The sequence below is a fragment of the Platalea leucorodia genome (assembly GCF_965183815.1).
Source record: "Platalea leucorodia genome assembly, chromosome: 2".
NCBI classification, from domain to species: domain Eukaryota; kingdom Metazoa; phylum Chordata; class Aves; order Pelecaniformes; family Threskiornithidae; genus Platalea; species Platalea leucorodia.
The window spans coordinates 120,023,910-120,042,508 of NC_138824.1; the positions used below are offsets into that span (position 1 = coordinate 120,023,910).

General features: G+C 39.3%; 1 protein-coding gene across 1 annotated transcript in view; it reads left to right on the forward strand.

The window, feature by feature from the left end:
- Positions 1–322: 322 nt before the first annotated feature.
- The window catches only part of GUCA1C (guanylate cyclase activator 1C), a gene marked incomplete at both ends in the record, with an annotated part of 35,076 nt that continues 16,799 nt past the window's right edge, over positions 323–18,599 (forward strand). Inside the window, one exon of the mRNA XM_082333868.1 lies at positions 323–526. Coding sequence (XP_082189994.1) covers positions 323–526 — 204 coding nt within the window. The remainder of the gene's footprint in view (positions 527–18,599) is intronic.

The window sequence follows — 18,599 nt, forward strand, 5'->3', positions numbered from 1 at the left end:
ATTCAATATTTATCCAGTTTTCGTAGCTTTAGCACCACAGATGCCAACGCAAGATAAGAATCAGCATAATCAGTCCTTGTGCCCTGCTGAGGCTCTGTAAACTGACTGTGCACAAAGACCGTAATCAGCTGATAAAACCATGGTGCACTAAAACTGGGCGCCAGTAATCTTGCTAGGGTGCTATATTTACTTGGTCTATATTGGTAGTGATCTGTAAGAGGTTTAAAGTAGCTCTCAAAGGCAGAGTTGGTGTTTGAATGATCGTTGTTGGGAAGCAAGAATGAACATTTGTATGAACAAATACTGAAAAAGGTCACCTGGTATGTTTGATGCTATGGGTGCCGCTGGATCAGCGGATGACATTAATGCTATGGAAATTCACCATTGGTACACAAAATTTATGAAGGAGTGCCCATCTGGACAACTTTGTCTGCATGAGTTTAAATACGTCCTGGATCTACACGGACTTACTCCCGAAGCTAACAGCTACGTTGAACAAGTATTTCACACGTTTGACATGAATAAGGTAAGAACTCATTCTTAACTTGTTGGCTTTCTTATGGCTGTATCATTTGATGTACTCAGCGCCACGTTTCAGAGGGCTGGCAATGCTGACCATTCAGAGGTAGTGGCAGTGATTCAGAGGTGATTCAATAGAAAACTATGGGCAAATAAGCGTGAGTGGCAGGCAAAAAATTTTGAGTGCTCTGTTCCCCGTACATTTTGCCATTTTGAAAATTGCATACAGTCATTCTAATACATGTTGAATAGCTTCCCATCTTTGAAACCTGGATTTTTATTATTATTTTCAGTGTGTGTTAATAATTGGAAGTTTTATTTATATAAGTCTGCTTGAAAAATCTTTTTTAAAGCAGTAAGTGTTTGGCTGGGTCCATAGGTATTCATGCTTTAAGAATAGGCAACATAGACACAATGTGACTCCTTCTGTCACCACATAAAATATTGCTGGAATCATTCCAAGCACCTTCTGTGGCTTAGTTTGGTATTGGTCAATCCCCCTTTTCCAAAGACACATCTGTCTGGTTTTGATCCATCATCCCGATTTTATTGTTTAACATCCTAGGTCATCCCAAAAGCATCAACGAGGCTGTTAATTGCATTGCTGTCTTACGTTCTTCCAACTCGGTGTTCATACAGGTTCCTTCTAGCCATAAGACCCATCCAGAAGACAGTGCCTTGTTATTTTCCCCTTAAGCCAAAATAACACTTTCTATCAAATGCTACAAAAGCAGTGGAGAGTCATCTGTAATTCCTACAAAAGTGTTTGTCCTTGACTGAAATAAGGTGTAGGCTAAATTGTCAATACTACATAACCCAAGTCTGCTTCCAGCTAATAGAACGGATGGGCCTATCATGGTATAAAAATTTATTTGAAAAAAAACAAAAAAGCATTAGTGTTTTCTACCCACGTTATTGATCTCCATGAATTCAGAGATGTAATGAAAAACGTGTTATTACATTACCTGAATGACTTCAGTGGCAGGTTAAAACCGGTCCAAATTGTAGCCAGCACTACTCCAGACAGTTTCAATTTCCAGAAATGGCCTTTCTGTTCTTTATTATGAAATGAATTATATTTGTTTCAGAAGATGCTGAGAGTATAGCATGAGTAAGCATGTAAATAAGTTTGTGTGTTTTTACATCCAATCTTTCATTTCTTGTATGGTGCCCAGTAGACTAAGAATTCCCAGAGTCAGTACCTTTGTTACACCTCCAATTCCGCTTGCTTTTTTGGTATCGTGTAATTCTTTCTTACACAATCTTCAAGTACTGCTCCTGTAAAATCAGGCTCACTGCATGCTCTTTTCTTCCCCCTGCCAATTACCAGATGATTAAATATACTGATTAGAGTACCATCACCTAACTCAATAAATGTGCTAATTACAGATGATGAGCAAAATTCTAGTCCATAAACATGGAATTTGACTGGCAGAAATTGTCGGTTTACTGTGTTCTTTTCAATGAATAAATAGATGCATTATGTTCCCCAGTAAAGCTTTATCAATGCTAACTTTCTTGGGTAACACGCATGGACAGTGTCTGAGCTCATCCAAGGGCTTTTTCAGTTTAGCTTTAATGTGTACTGCAAAAAGCCCTTGATATTTCAGTGCTCTTGAAAAATATTTGGAAATATTTCCAAAATTTCTTTTAGACAAATACTTTCAAAGCACCTAGTGACTTGAGGATATTTCAGAAAATTGAGCCTGCAGCTGGTTTTAGTCACTTTCCAGAAAACTGGAACGTGAAATAAACAATTCCTGAAAATCAGGCTTCTGTCAAGATGATAGCATACCAGTGCAGGACCAACCACAGGCATAGGGAAACTGAGCGTTTGCCCTGAGATTACTGAGGGTGTGGGGAGGGAAGAAGAAAGTACCCTTCAAATAGTTTTGCGCCAACAGAAATGCCTAGGAGAACTTGCCACTACTGCTGATATTGATCCATATATTTGAAAATATCTATTTGAAAATATCGGTAAATGGTGCATCCAGTCCAGACAGAGAGTACAGAATAAATTAGATACAAACTTTCAGGGCACAGTTGCTCTTTACCACCTTACCCCATTCAGCTTTCTCTACTATTTGTAGTCTCTGTAATACCACATGTAATCAAATCTGTAAGAGTTTTCTTCACTTATTACTTATAGTATTGAGAATGTGCATATAGACACTGACATTTGCTTTTTATATACTTCAAGCATTACAATCCAACATGTTAACAGTTGTGAAGAATACTTTTCTATACCTATTTACAGTACCTTTCTGTAAGGAAAAAATAATTTGCAAAAGTAGCTAGTCATTTTGTATGAACACAAGCCTTAAATGAACCTGGAACCTGTCTAAACAGGGAAAGAGTCCCAAACCAAAAAGGTGGGGAGATTTTTGGGTTGTTTTGTGGTTTTGGGGGGTTTTTTTGGTTGTTTTTTTTGGTGGATTTTTTTTTGTTTTGTTTATTTTTAGGGAGGGGGGTGCACATGTCTTTCGGTTGGTTGTTTTTTTTATCGAGTTACTAATCACAGGGCCTCCCTCCCACTACAAACAGCTCAAGTTATCTGATGAATATTAAGACGTATGCCTTAAACTTGTCAGGTTATATGCACATCAGAGTTTGACTGTTACATAGTCCTATCCATCAATCTCTGATCCCCTTCTCCTGTGTCCCCATAACTTTTTAATCAATTGGCATATCTCAGTGAAATTTCAAAGAACAGGCATTCCAGCTAATCAGTTCCTGAAGTTTTCATAAAAATTGGTAGCTGGGTAGCAGGGACACACCCAGAGTGAATGCTCCACTCATGCAGAATTCAGCTTTTAGTCATCGTTTAAGACAACAGCTGGCTGGCAAAATAATCAGGCACTTGTTTCCTTTTGCCTGGTGAGGGTACCGGGTGGAGCTAGGGTACCGGGGTGTGGAGATTTAGGGGACAAAAGACAGAGTCTGTACAAATCTAGGCTTCTGTTTTGCTGTTCCCAGAAGAGCTTGTTTAATTAATGTTCCATGTTAGGCAGAAAAAGATGTTTCAATGTTTCATCCGTTTGGAAGTCTTCCCCCCATTTTAATGAAATTAAACAACGACTTGGCCTTTAGGGCTTCATAAAATCCACTATAAAACTGCTTATGCTAGGCTTATAACTTCATTATTTAATAATGAGCTCCCGCTAAAGACCTGATATTCATTTCCAGTTCTGCAAGATGTTGTAACAATCCTTCATTAGCTACTGTAATCTAAGGCATAGATTTTATTGTATATTTTCTTAATTGAGCTGTTGCAGCAATTGGCTCAGGAAAAGTTATTTATAAAGCAGGACTGGAACAGCACATTTAGAATAGTCATATACCTGGGACTGTATAGACTGTATCCTTTTGCAGCTGGAAATAATATGAAGAATGTGGCATATTCCAGATAAAGGAATAAAGATAAAGGGCTGGCAAGTTTTATTCCTTGTGAAATCTAGTTGTATAATTTAGTGACTGGAAAGGCTTAAACACTTAGAGAAATGAATCAAATGAACCAGAATGTTTTACCTGAATGTTTTATTTTTTTCCATTTTAATAATAGGAAAAAAAATCATCTATTTTTAATGAAATAGCAACAGTACAATTTTTAATGAAACGGCAACAGTATAGCTACAAGATTCAGGTACAACACACAGTATTTAGATAAGCTGTAGCTCAGTTTTATTTTTCTCTTGCCTTGAATAAAGTCTTGTGAGAACCTCACTGAAAAAAGTCTGTGGTAAATGAGGACCAGGACCTCTCAAGCCACAGGCCAGGATTTCATAAGCTTCCCCTTTGGGATTGACACCACGTTTGTTTAGTTTGATATGATGTGTATATTTATCTGTTGTAATGTATGTCTCCTGTGAAGTCACTCTATGGGCCTGCAGGCTGGCTTAGGGAACCAATCTATGATGTAAGAAGAAGAATGAACTGTTGGCGTACCGACTTGCCAAGACCAACACATGGGATTTTTATGGCTTGGCACCGGCTTTCTCAGTAACAGTAACCTCATACTGTTCTTGATCATTCTGACTATATCGACACTTCTCTAACAAGAGCATGACTTATGTGTAGTACAATCAAAATGCATTTGTCTTCTGGATTCTGGTCTTAACACAGAAATCCAGCTCAAGACTGCTTTCCACGCTTAGCAGAGCTGAAAGATCTTATTTCAAGATGACTCAGCTCTTCGCAGGTTAGATGAACCAAGTCTCTTCACCCTCCCTTATACTTCAGTGGAATAACAACCCGACTGATTCGGTCAGTGGAAACTATTTAACCCCTTCTTAACAGAATAAGCAGATATAATTTTTTTGTGAAAGAAACTACACATAAGTCAAGGTTCTGAAGTGTTATAACATCTTGCCCACTGCAATGCAATTATATTTTGAAGTTGAAAATTGCAGGGTTAGTTTTCTTTTTTACTTCTGAAGTCTATATGGTTTTTTTCTTCTGTTAGAGGATCAGATTTTGTCTACTGCCATGATGGTAAAAATCACTGCTGATCTTTGACATTACTGAATGAGGAAAAGAATTTGGGATTTAATCTCTTGCAGCGTTTATTTGGCATTTCGGAAGTGAGATTTCAAGCAAATAGCAGACTTTGGTGTGCTGCAGGCTTCTCCTTGAACCTGAAATTGCTGAAGGTGCTTCTATCAGCTTCCAGTTTCTATGACACTGAAAGTGCTACATTTTAAATATTCAAATTTCTATCACTGTATTATCTGAAAACCCATCACTAAGACTGTGTGAACAGAATGTGTGTGTTAAGTGGATTATGCAAATGAAGCAATATGATTACTTTTTAGTGCCTCCCCACACTCTTACTGTTTCAGAATTATATAAATAAGGACATGTTCCTAGGTCTTTTTACCTTAAGATTATTTGAAAAGTATTTATCACATGCTTGGTTTAGAGGGGATGTTAAGTCAAATTCAAAGTATGTACTTTTAATTGGAGAGTCATGAAGAGTCTGCCTTCAGTTAAAAAGTCCCCTTACTGAATTTCACTAGCTCTGATTTAGATCCTTTCTTCAGGTTCGGATGTGTGAATTTTACCAGGTTTTGTATTTAAATAACCTCGTTTCCTGTGAGAGATTATCAGAACGTTTGTTTTCAGTGCTAATGTTATGATACCGTATGGCCTGTTCATATATTATCTTCCTTCAGCTGGATGAACACTTACTGGCACACACAGAGTCAACATGCACATCATTAGTATTTTGCAGGATTTATGATTCTCCCTGTTTTCCAAGGGGCTGAATGCAAAGCCCTTCAAGGAAAGCACAGCAACACCATTTCACAGTTTGTGAAGGATTCAAAGTCACTTTAGCCAGCGCATTTTTAGTGCAAAGCATTGTAAGTTTAGCAAGAGTACCAAGGCTGCAAACCTGACGCAGGACCCTGCACAATGTGAGCATCAATTTCATGTTTTGTCTTCAAGAGAGACCCTGCAGAAGCAGGTTGAGCCCTGGGAACACGTCGAGGTGTTGAGGTAGCTCTGGCCAGAGAGAAGCACTCACTATTGACAAGCCTACTTGTGTTCAAACAAGTCACGAAGGAAGATCCCATGGAGTTTCTATTTTTGCCTAATCCAGATCTGCAGGGAACTTTAAGATGTTTACGGTAGCTTTATAGCTCCTGGTTTGCTGGTGAATTCTAGCTGGAGGTGAGCCAGGGAGCATAGGAGCACTGTGCAAAGGCAAACTGTGCGGTGTGGATAAAGAGGAAGGGCAGAGGGTGCTATGGGTGCCGGGCAATCAGCTGATGATTTTGCTGCAACAGAAAACAGTAAATGGTACCAGAAATTTATGAACCATTGCCCCTCTGGGCAACTTACTCTCCATGAGTTTAAGACAGTACTGGGTTTACCTGATATGAACCCCCAGGCGAACAAGTATGTTGAGCAGGTGTTTCAAATCTTTGACAAGAATCAGGTAAGAAATTTTCTTGGACTACTTTCATCATGAAATGTATGTGTTAGCATGAACAATAGAGGATTTTGGCCTAGTGATACCCAATAAGAAGCGTTAGGTAACCAGGAATTCGTTTTTTTTCTCCTTAATTTCTAGCAGCTGTGCAGCATTACCTTAAACTGAGAAAACTGGATTTGTTGGACTCTTTTCAATGTCATTTAGATTGTTTAAGAGAAGAGCTCTCCAAAAATCTACTAAACAAGTTTTGTAGGTGGGGCTGGATGAGAGTCTTAAAACCCTCATGTTCCCCCCTTTCCCTACTGGAAGGTTGCGTGAATATTTGTGTCTTCACTCTCCTCTTAAAAAAATTATTTTCCCCACCATTTCCAAAGCACAGTCTCTTCATATCTATTGAGCTGCATCTTTGGACAGTTATAATGAATCTAATTTTTTTTTTCTTTATTTTATTACCACCATTTTTATTCTTATTTGGAAACTTTGTAAAAGAGTAATATAGCTAGTTTTACTTCCCTCCCCACCCCTTAAAAAAAGCAACATTTAAAGCTGAGCAGTGGAAGGAAGGTAGACTTGAATTATTGCATAGATCAGAAATCAGAAGACTGTGTTACTTCTTCTAAAAGATAAATGGAAAGAATCAAAAAATGCAGTGGAAAAAGTACAGTGAAAAAGCAGGAATAGGCAGAAATAAGATAAGTAGATACCAGCCTTCCAGGAAGGGGAAGAAATAAGTGAAATGTAAAACAACAAAAAAACCAAACCAAACCAAAAAAACCCAACCAAACAAAAAGTCAAATTAACAAAATTAAGGCACAAGTATAAAGTGATGGAAATAAATGTTCAACAAGTGGAAGGAGGAAACAGTGTCTCATCCCTTTTTCTTACATTAACTGAAACCCCCATGGAACTGAAATGCAAGCTGTTGGGAAAAAGTGTTGAAAAGATAGGTAAAATCTTAGAAAGAGATAAATTTTCGATCCAAAATGGAGCTGATACTTGGACAAAAACAAGATATGAGAATAAATGTGGTAGTTTGCAGCTGCAGCAAGAGGGAGAAGCAAAGGCTGGCAATGGCAGCCACAAGATCCAGCCCCTCGGGGTTTCTCTGCGCAGGACCTGCCTCTCCCCCTGGCCCAGAAAAGCACTTGGACAGGAATTACTAGATAGAAATAACGCCGTGCTCTTCAGCAACCACAACAAACCCTTGCCTTGCTAACCGGAGCCACTAGGAGATGCAAGTTGCTCAGTGTCTGCTCGGTTTGGGAAAGACTTCAGGCACCAAGGAGAACATCTCCAATCAAAACAACGGTACCTAATTAGGGAAGACAGCCTCTCCTTTTAATTAAATGTTTACGGATCTCTCTCTCTATTGGCTCGGTTTTCCCTCTTCCAAAATGCCGAACTCAGTGGATTTTATTGCTGGTGGGAAACGAAGAAAAAAAAAAAAAAGAAAGAAAAATAATACTTTAATATCCAAAGTTCTTCCAAATAGCTGTGCTGTGTAGGCAGAGAAAAACAGGAAGCCAGGATTTAGAATTGTCTATATGTAACATTATTAACTGGAAAAATCCAATTTGCCTAAGCTGAAATCCTTCATGAAAACAGCCTGTGGCATCAAAATGTTGTTGAGGTGGGGGTTGATCCAGAGATATTACCCTTAACACAAAGATTTGGGGGGCTTTTGAGGACCGTTCAAGCCTTCTTACTCGTATGCCACATTTGGAAGTATATGATATTAAACTTAACGATGTCCTTGTGGAGAAAGCTGTAGCATAGCCCGTTAGGAGTACGGGAGTCATTCTCAAAAACTGACCTGATCCTATTGATTGCTCTCTGGCTTAAGCTGCACTGGAGAGAGGTTGCCGTTTTTCATGAGGCACTCAGCACCTCACAGGACTCTGCTCTTTAACCCCACTGTGTGATTATAAATGAAAAGGATAAGTGAGTGGGAGTGTCTTGTTCCTGCATCTCATACATCCTATAGTTTTACGCTGGTATTTATAGCTCCAAACTTGTCCGTGCTATAATAATGCTCCTGAGCCGCTCATCTCCTTGTATAGAAGCTAATCAGTACATAAGTATTATCGATATCTAACCCCTTCCCTGCCCTTACAGAGGAAGAAGAAATTCAGCTCCTGAAAGCTTTAAAATAAAAAGCAGGACTACAGCACTGACCAACAGCAAGGAATCTTGTATTTAATTCACTTGACTCTTGTTAAAGGAGTTACTGTAAAAGATTCCTCTTCTGCTCAGGTTCTGTCACGAGGCTGGTGACCAAAACTGTGTGTTTTATCAGGCGACCTATGCTGAGAGGGGGGAAATAGGGTGCAATTGCACACAAATACAAGATACCACACAGCATCTTCCTGATAAGAAGTGCCTCAAGGAGGAGTCCTAAGGGCTCTGTCTTTAGGAAGGCTTAATCCACCTACAATGGAGAGAATGTAATGATGGGCATGTCTGTTTGTACTCTCAACTTTTTCCATCCTTATTTCCAGCATAAATTGTAGCTATTCCTTACAGTCAATCCAGGATTAGACTTCGACATGTTGATAATGGTCTGCATATAATTCAAAGTCAATCACTTTGAGGATCTCCTCATTTTTCTTTTTCTAATATGCATGTCTGTAGTCAGTGGGAGAGCCTGGATTTTCATGAACTATAATTTGAGCATGGCTCTCTTTACTTCTACTTTAGCCACATTCTGAAATCCCACCTGGTTTAGAACTGGGCTTTAAAGGTAATCTCACATGAGTACAGATAATCACTAAATAAAAATAGAAACTTACACTGTAAGAGGCTAACCGTGGCCATTTAAATGCAGTATTTGTCTGAGTTCTGGTCATGAGCAAGACTCTCTGAACCTCAGAGATATAAATGTGAATAGGGAAAAAAAAAAGACACTTTCTGCATAGTAACATGGGTGCCAACGAGTCATTACCAGGTGATGGCCATGCCCCAGAGATGCACCACTATTACAGCAAATTTATGAGAGAATGCCCATCTGGGCAACTTAGTCTGCATGAATTCAAGAAACTCCTGGGTCTGCAAGGGCTGGATCCACAGGGAGATATATACATTAAACGAGTGTTTGATATCTTTGATCTGAACCAGGTAAACTTTCTTTTCTTTATCTCTTTAGTCTCATAATATTGTTTTGTTTGTGAGTTGTAGCCTGCAGGCTCCTCTTTGTGCTCTGCTCACAAAACCACTATTGTGGACAGGGTTGCCATTATGGTGCACTAGAGGTGAAGAAGTGGGACTGTGCTTTGAGGGCTTTGAGTAGGACTCTTGTTAGTACTTTCCAGCGGCACTTAAAAAATGTCAAGAAACAATTCTGAAAATGAGATTAATTTGCAGTTCACTGGTTATTCTTCTATCCTTTGCTTGTCCTGCGCTTGTATGTAAGCATATGAAAACATTGGTATGCTCAAACACAAAGTTAGTACATTTTTACAGCAATGTTAGACAGAGAGGAAAATATGGTCTGCACTTAACCAATGATGAAGTGCAGCACAGATAAATGGATTTATCCAAAGTGCTGTACCGAACCTGTGGCAGAGAGGAAAAAGTGACTCAGATGAGGAGATCACACACAGAGCCCAAATTATAAGACCAAACAGACTACCGAATAAAGAGGTGAAGCATCTTCTCCAGGCTAATTTACACTCCCTGCTACTGCAATAACTGCTTGTCATTGCAATCAGCTCTCTGTGATGCAGCTGGCTCCCAGACAGACAATATATATATTTTCTTTAGGTGTACAGACAAGGACGAAGCCATGGTCATCTGATACTCATGTGTAGCACCCTTCCTGAGGTGTAGAAGACCTTCGACCATGTGGTTGTGGAGGAAGAGGGCAAAAGATAGAGACTCTAACAACCGACAGACTGGCAGACAAGCGTGGGCTGTTTTCTAGGTCTGTCTTGAGCACTGCCTCACGCTCATAAGGTCCTGGAGCTGGCCACTTTGAGCCCTCCACTCATTGCAATGCTGGAGTATCACTGCCTGTCAGCACATGCTCTGCAGATTTGTGAGACCTTCAGATTCTGGATTAATGTAAAACTGAAGAGAGCGGAATAAAAGCAAGTTTCAGAAAGAGCATTTGCTCATCTTTAGTTGCTGTGGCAGTGGCCAAACACACTTAAAACAAAATGGGAACCCTCTGCTAATTGTTGCTTCTCTATCTGGTGTTTCAGAGTTGTGTCACCCTGTTCTGCAGGCTGTCATCACTCCTGTATATGGAGTGGTCAAGTTGCCAGATAGGAAAGCAACTTTTCCCGTAAGCAGTAGAGGGCAGATGCTTGGGGGGATTTCATAGGTGTATTTTAAATGGAGAGGGACAATATGTATAGCGTGGAGGACAGAGAGGTAGGAGGAGCTGCATCAGGATTGTCAGCTGAAGAACATGCTGTCTTTTCAGCATGGCTTTCAGGATCACCATCCTGAAAGATCTCAGCTGCTTCATCTGTGTGACTGAACTTCCTCTTTTACCAGGAACTTTCTTGCTGCTTCTTTCTGAACTTTACTTTATCATTGTCTTCATCCTCATATTCCTCAGATGAACCAAGATCAATCAAGGCTAAAGGATGGAAAAATAGGGCAATGGCCAGGAATTCAGTCTCTCGAAAAACTGCTTCATCACCCATCATATAGCAATATCATGCGTATAGCATATAGCTAACCATCACACCTTTCAGGAACATATCCCTGGGGGACAGCAGGGTATGGCTGTAGAGTCAATACAAGAGAAAGCATTTCCCCCTGCTGTCTTCTCCCATGTCTCTATTTTGTAATGCTCGGGGTCACAGATACCAGACCAACAAGGGGTGGCCTGCTTGATTACAGCAAACTGGGTGGGTTGGAACAGCAGTCCCTCCGCCAGAGGTGGTCGTCTGTGTCCAGCATCTCACTATCTGCCAAACAGGGACTGGACCACTCAAGTATAGCAAATCTACGCATTTGTCAGCCTTCACGGCTAAGGTCTTTTCCAAACTATCACATGTATGGCCATTGACAGAAACTGTGATCCTTGAACACCTCTTGGAGGGTCTTAGCATGGCACCTCCACCAGTCCCTATAGATATCCTTTTTTTTATTCAGATGTCTCATACCTAGGTTTGCTGAAAATTTCAGCTCTCTGTGTAATGTGGAGCTGAGCTGTGGTTACAGCGAGGAGATCCCAACCTGTAGATTAGCTTCCAAGCTAAAAGAAAAATGAGTGAAAAAAAAAAAAAGGGAAAAAGAATGTGGAGCTGAGCTGTGGTTACAGCAAGGAGATCCCAACCTGTAGATTAGCTTCCAAGCTAAAAGAAAAATGAGTAAAAAAAAAAAAAAAAAGGAAAAAGAAAAACAAAGTAGAGGAATGGGTATTAAAAAATACACCAGCTGGGAATCAAGCTAGAGTGTACCAAAGCTCAGAAATCTATGCTGATCCAGTAGCCTATGAGCATTTGTAAAGGTATGTTGGGTATTGAGAGGATCAACCTTGCTAGGGAAGGATGTCAGGCAAACAAAACTAAATCTGGCATATTTGAGACCAGCAGAGATTTTTAATCAGAATAAAAATGGAAAGGAACAATTTAAGATGTAAGATATATATCCTGAGCCCATGACAACTTTCTACAGAGCTTTAGAGATTTGTTGTATTTTAATTTCTATTCAGTGTAATGATTGCATTTCTGTTACCATAGAGCCTTTTTTTCCTTGTTCTAACATTAACAGCATTCTGTTTTCATAAGTTTAATTATATTTTTTTTCCTTTATTACCAAGACAAATGACCACTATTTTTAAGGTATACTTTTAGAAATAACAAGCATCAATCACTTTTCAAGTACATGGTTATGATGCTTTTTATGTGGTTAAGCTGGGAATAAAGTGGCAACAGACCAGCCTCTCAGGGCAGGAGAAAGAAATATTGTATGTTATTGATGAGGGAAAATAAGAGGATCTCCTTATTCCCTACGCTCACTTTTTGTCCTATACCCTTTCTACAGCTTTTTCTCCTCCCCGGGGTTTTTGGCAGAAATGTAGGCTTTGATCCTGAAAAGTGCTTTTAGTTAAGTACAGATGTGTGAAGAGTGGTCAATGGGTGGCTGACTGGGAGTATGACACTGTCGGCTCTGAAATGGCAGCTATGATTGTACAAATAAGGGGTCATTATCCTTCCATGACATTATGTAGAACATTTAGGCACTGTGCAATATTAAACAGATGATAATCTTTCATCTCCAAGGCACAGAAGTTAATGCATGCAAGTGATTGCATGCATAACCCACGAATTCAGAAATAATTTGCTCCTTTGAGTTTTTGCTTACATTCAGTTTCCTTCAGTATTATAGCAACTTCTCAGGTTTGTAGATCAAAGTTTTATTTCCTTTGCTATTGTATTCTTGTCTGGTTGTTGCTTTCTAATAAAGGGGCCATTATCCCAGTGAAGTATACAAAACTTCTTGATAAAAATTATTTCCTTTCTCTTAATAGTACCCTTTCTATAGAAGTGCTGTTTAGCTAGACAGCTAGCAAACTTGAACCTTCTCCCATGCTTCCCCCAGCTGACTTTTATAGATATATGACCTGATTTTTTCCTTATCTAGCTTTTTGTGGCCAGACAATACCATGGTTTAATAGTGGGGCTTTTACAGTTTAAAATTGTTATGACTTCTATTGCTGAAGCTTATATATAAAAGCATATAGTTTAGGGACTAGTTTACAGTTGATCTAAATCTAAATAACTCATTCTGGAAAACTTAAGTCATTTAATAAGGTCTTCTGCTCTCAGCATAAAATATATTTTTCTCACGTAGTCTTCTGTTTTCTCACAAATAGGAATCTGCTCAGAAAGCTGTTCTAAAGTTAGGTCTGAAATTAATCTACAATTCCAATTATAGCAGCCTAATGCTCCTTGAGTTAAGCTGGGGTCATCCATGCTCGGAGGTCTTCTATCATAGAATAAGATGATAAAGCACCCCTAAAAGGTGCACAGACTTTCTCCTTTGTGTTTCATGTATGCCTGGTTTAAAACCTCTAGCAGGTAAGGTGTGGCATATTAACCTCATAGGATGCCAATGCAACTTGGCGGGGCAGGTGGTGGCGGTGTGGTAATTACAGTTGTGAACTGCATGTCACCTCCTTGTCAGCCTTGTTGCTTCCAGCTGAAGTCTGTTACAGACATCCTTCTCCTACTTAGGATTTCTATCTTAAAAAAAACCAACTTGCCCATAAACTGGAAACAGTTAAAAAGGAATTATGGTAGTGTGGTATTTTTTTTGACAATTTGTGATAGATTGAAAGCCTAGTTGAAGTTTGTTTCACTCAAGTCATCTATACAGATACCGACAGGAACTCAGTCGCAAGCTAAACCTTATCATTCCCTGGATTTCTTTAGGTTGGAGACAATAGAGTAGTTCAACTCCCCACTCATGGAAATGACTATGGTCAGTGGATGTATGACAGGGAGGGGTACATCTTCACAGCACAGTTCAATGTCAGGTAGAGACTGAGGTTACCTCGGGTCTTGGCAGCAGGCAAATCATGTAAGCTCAGAGCATTGCACTAACTTCCCGTGCCAAAGAGGCAATGCCACTGTGGCTGTATGGCTTCTTGGACGCAGTTATCTTGCGTGTTTATGTGCGGCAGAGCATAGTACTGTGCAGCTATTCACGCCTCTGGCTCAACAGAGTGCGCCTGTTCAATGCATAAAAGCTGCTTCCAGTCAGTGCCTGTTTCTGCTGGAGATTAGTGACATAGGCTATGTCCTAAAAGCTTTCTTCCCAGGAACATACTAAATAAATGGTAACCATTTCTGGTGTGTCTCTTGTGCAGACCACCAGCTGTTTCATAATTAAATGACCTTATATACCATGTATGCAGATGTCTTTAATTTTTCCATGTTTCTTAAAAACAAGGGTTCTATGGCAAGACTTTTCATCCTTTCCTTGACCTCTGTGGGATGCTTTGCTAATAATTAAATAAACAAACAAATAAATTAATAGGTTAGAGAAGTTTGAAAGTTGCTCTTCATCATTCTTAGCTCCAGTGAAAAATAAAGATGCTGAACGTTCAGAGCTGCAATTGCAAAGTTAACTTTCCTTGAGATTATCATGAGGAGTGCAGGAGGTAGCATTTAAGTAAACGTTTTATTCATGACTCGTACATTAATACTCGTAAGCATTATTTATACAATGGCATTGGCAGTATAATAAATGGTGGGTTTATCTTTTGCCACAGCTTTCCAATGAAAACCTTCAAAAATAATGGTTTTATTAAAATACAAATGCAACAGAGTTCATTTTTTAAAAGATCCCCTTTATTAGGTCATTTTAGGGAAAAATGATCTCAGCCTTCTTCACCCTTAAGCTATTTGTAATATGAAAATTAAAAAGCTGCAACCACACACAAGTAAACTGAATTCCTCCTGCTTTTTTTATTCCCTCTGCATCTCAGTCCACGCATAGCTGTCATGCAGTCCTAGTTCATGCAGCCTACTGAAGAATTTTAGAGAGGAAACAGTTATGTTTATCTAAAATACTTCAGTAGTTGCCAAGTGTACTGATGTATATTTGGTTTTCTGTGAGAGTATGTATCATATTTCAGAGAGATTATATCCTTCAAAATGAGGTTACACTAATGTTAAAGGAGAGAGCATATCTAGAAAAATAATGTCTGATGTATCCACAATATATTGGAAGTGTTAGTTGCTCTTAAACAGAACTAAGGAAACATTCCATAGTCAGCACTGCTACTACCTAACACTTATTCTAAAAAATATTCTTTCTTTAAATCAGAAACCCAGATCATTGTCATCCACTTCCACTGGCTTGCAGATAGGTTTTGCCACCACTAAAAATAAAAATTGAATACTATAAGAATTGATTGATTGATTGGGTTCTGATGATCTGGGAAGGACAAAATTTGCATAGCCATTTAACATGTGAAGCAATGTTCTGAAAATGGGATGCTGCTATTGTAGTTCTCATTGCTTATTTTGGCATTAATTGAAACTAGCTACAGGAATAAGTGTCTGTTGCTTCGTAAGAAAATTGGATTTTAAAAGCTAGGATATCCTGTGAAGAGTAAAGAAGATTAATGGTATGTGGCACCAAAGAAAAATTATGCAAGTTCAAGGATTTTCTCTTAACATTTTATAAAGCACTGGATAGTCCTCAACACAGAACGGTGTTTTCTGCTACACTACTTATGCAGAGATAAAGTTGGTAGATGCAGAAAAATGGACACTCCACAGCAAAAAGTTTAAGAAATCTATAGATAAGAAGCCACCAACTGATGTCAATCTTTAGTCCTCTTTCTAGTTTGTGCTTTTTCATTGTATTGGGTCTGGCTGAGGTGGAGTTCATTTTCGCCGCAGCAGCCCTCATAGCCCTGTGCTTTGTATGGGTAGCCAGAAAGGTGCTGATAGCACACCAGTGCGTTGGCTACTGCTGAGCAGCAGCAGCAAGGCCGTCTCTCCAACATTCCCCCCTCACCAGCAGGCTGGGGGTGGGCACGATCTTGGGAGGGGACACAGCCAGGACAGCTGACCCAAGCCGACCAAAGGGATATTCCACACCATATGACGTCTGCTCAGCAATGAAAGCTAAGAGAAAGGAGGAGGAAGGGGGGCATTTGTTATTTATGACGTTTGTCTTCCGGAGCAACCGCTACGCGTACTGAAGCCCTGCTTCCCAGGCAAGTGGCTGGACATCCCCTGCTGATGGGACATAGAGAATAAAATCTTTGTTTTCCTTTTGCTTCCACATATGGCCTTTGCTTTTGCTTTTATTAAACTGCTTTTATCTTGACCCACGAGGGTTTTTCTTCCATCTCATTTTCTTCCCCCTACCCCGTCCTGCTAAGGAGGGGAGTGATAGAGCAGCATGGTGGCACCTGGCATCCAGTCAAGGTCAGCCCACCACATTCATCTAAAATTTAAAGTAGTTCTGTGATAAACTAGAGTTCATCTGACATCATTATGCAGATCAGAAGTATAAAAAAGATTTTAAAAGGAATCCACTTTAAAATCTAAAGAAGAAAGTTAAAACAGGCTGTTTGATGTAGAACAGATAATAAGAAATGCAAAAATGTGTTCGTTCAATAGAACTTTCTTGTGTGTCAAAATGACTACATAGCAATGTAAATGAAATCTCAAGCTACATTCTCTTTTTTTTTTTCCCCCTCCCCTGAAGAATAAAGGTTTCCCTTCACTCCTCATACTTTGCACAATGCTGACAAGTGTTGGGAGGCAGACCACCATTCCTTTTTTGCTCATCTTAGCTCCTTCCCCACTGTCCTGCTGTGTCTTTATAGTTCTGATTTTCAGGCAGACTTTTCAACATCTGATTCTGTGTTCTAGCTATAAATAGATGTTATCCTCTGTGGTTAAAGGGACATGAATGGGATTAGCCAAGTATATCTTCTCAGGTATTGCAGCAGAAGGAAATGCGAATCATTTGGCCATGAAATTCTCTATGAAAGCAGTGGTTGCTCCTCATGTTCCACGAAAAGCGTGCAAATGTTCACAGAAAGATGTAATATTTTTCAGAGATGTTTTGACGATTAACGTAACTCTTCTTCATTTGACTTTCAGTTGTTTTCTCCCTCCACTTTTTCCCCCTTCTTAAGAACTGGGAGAGACAGAGGAATATTGTTTTCATTGATATGAGGTAATTAGTTGCTAGAGATTCTACTGAAGACATTATTTTGTTAAAGATTGACATGGCCCAACAATGCAACGGTTACCTAGCGCTATGTGATAGTTGCCTTCCACATTCTTATTGAAGGCATGAAGAGCTCTTAAAAGATAAAATAAAATGACTGCTAGTGAGAAATACTTCAAATGCTACCTGGAACCTGAATATTAAGTGTTTCCACCTCTTGTGGGATTAATTATAATGGCTCAGGGCATCTTTGCTAACTCTCCTTTGCTGGAAAATTTGATCTTCAGTTAGGCTTCCTTTCTTATTGTCTTGCTCTGATGTGTCCTCAGGACCAGGAATAGCTGCTGTGATATGAATTGTCGGGCTGCCTAAGGAACTGCCTAGACTGTTTGCTGCATCCTTACGTGTTTGCAGGCATTACCAGAGTCAACACAATAAAACTGGGTGCAATAGTTAATAGTTATCCAAAGCAGGTGAGAGAGGATGATAATTATAGAAATATTTTCCCAAACTTGCCTGAACATCTCCCCTCTTTTGTATCCTAAGTCTTCAAATAGTTCTTAACTAAGGCAGTAAGGTTGCAGCAGCAACATCTGCATTACACACTACACTATGGGGCCATGAGCCATAGAAGCTGGTATTGTGGCTGGCAAGACATGCTACGTTTTACACTATTCCTTTTTCATGGTTCTTGTGTTGGTCCAGCACATGTGGATAGCACTACCGCTTTGCCCAGAGAAGTCTAACTCTTGCTTTTTCTGCTTTTGAACCCTTTTTTGCTCTCATAATCACCTCTAATTACACAATAAGAAATACTTGAAAACTTATTTTCTTTTCATGACAGTCATAACTATCACATTGTAGAGTCAGCAATAAAAGCCTGTGTGTCAAAAAATTAATCAGCTTCTAAACCATGGGCTAGAAAAAAATAAGAATCAAGATATCTCTTAACCAGAAAGAATTCTTCTGTCAGAAGTAACAAAAAATCTGCAGCTCTTACTACCTGAAACTTTTGGGCTTTTGGGGGCTGACATGTACATGTAGAAATCCTTTTCCCATTAGTTTTGGATACAATCCAACAAAAGCAACAAAAACAACAAAGCCAAACCATTTGCTTCTCCTTAATCTAGAGTAATGTTGCATAAAATTATCTCAAATGCAAAGTAACTAGCTTGATTACTGTAAATAAGGAGGATGTTAAATTACGCTTTGCTATGTTCAAGGCAGCGTAGTTATATCACTTTTGTCAGCATGCTAAGTGCCTTTGAAAGGTACTGTACCCTTAAAAAAGAATTCCATGGAATAGAAACTATGAATGTTTCACCTGGTTCCATGAAACACTACTCTATTCATTTATAGACTGTCTTAAAGAATGTCTTTGTTCTACTTCTTAAGTACCTCCAAAATTTTTTTACATCCAATTTTATATATTGATTCCAAAAAAGGAATCTACTACTTTGTAAGGACTTCCCACAATTATTGGTGCAAT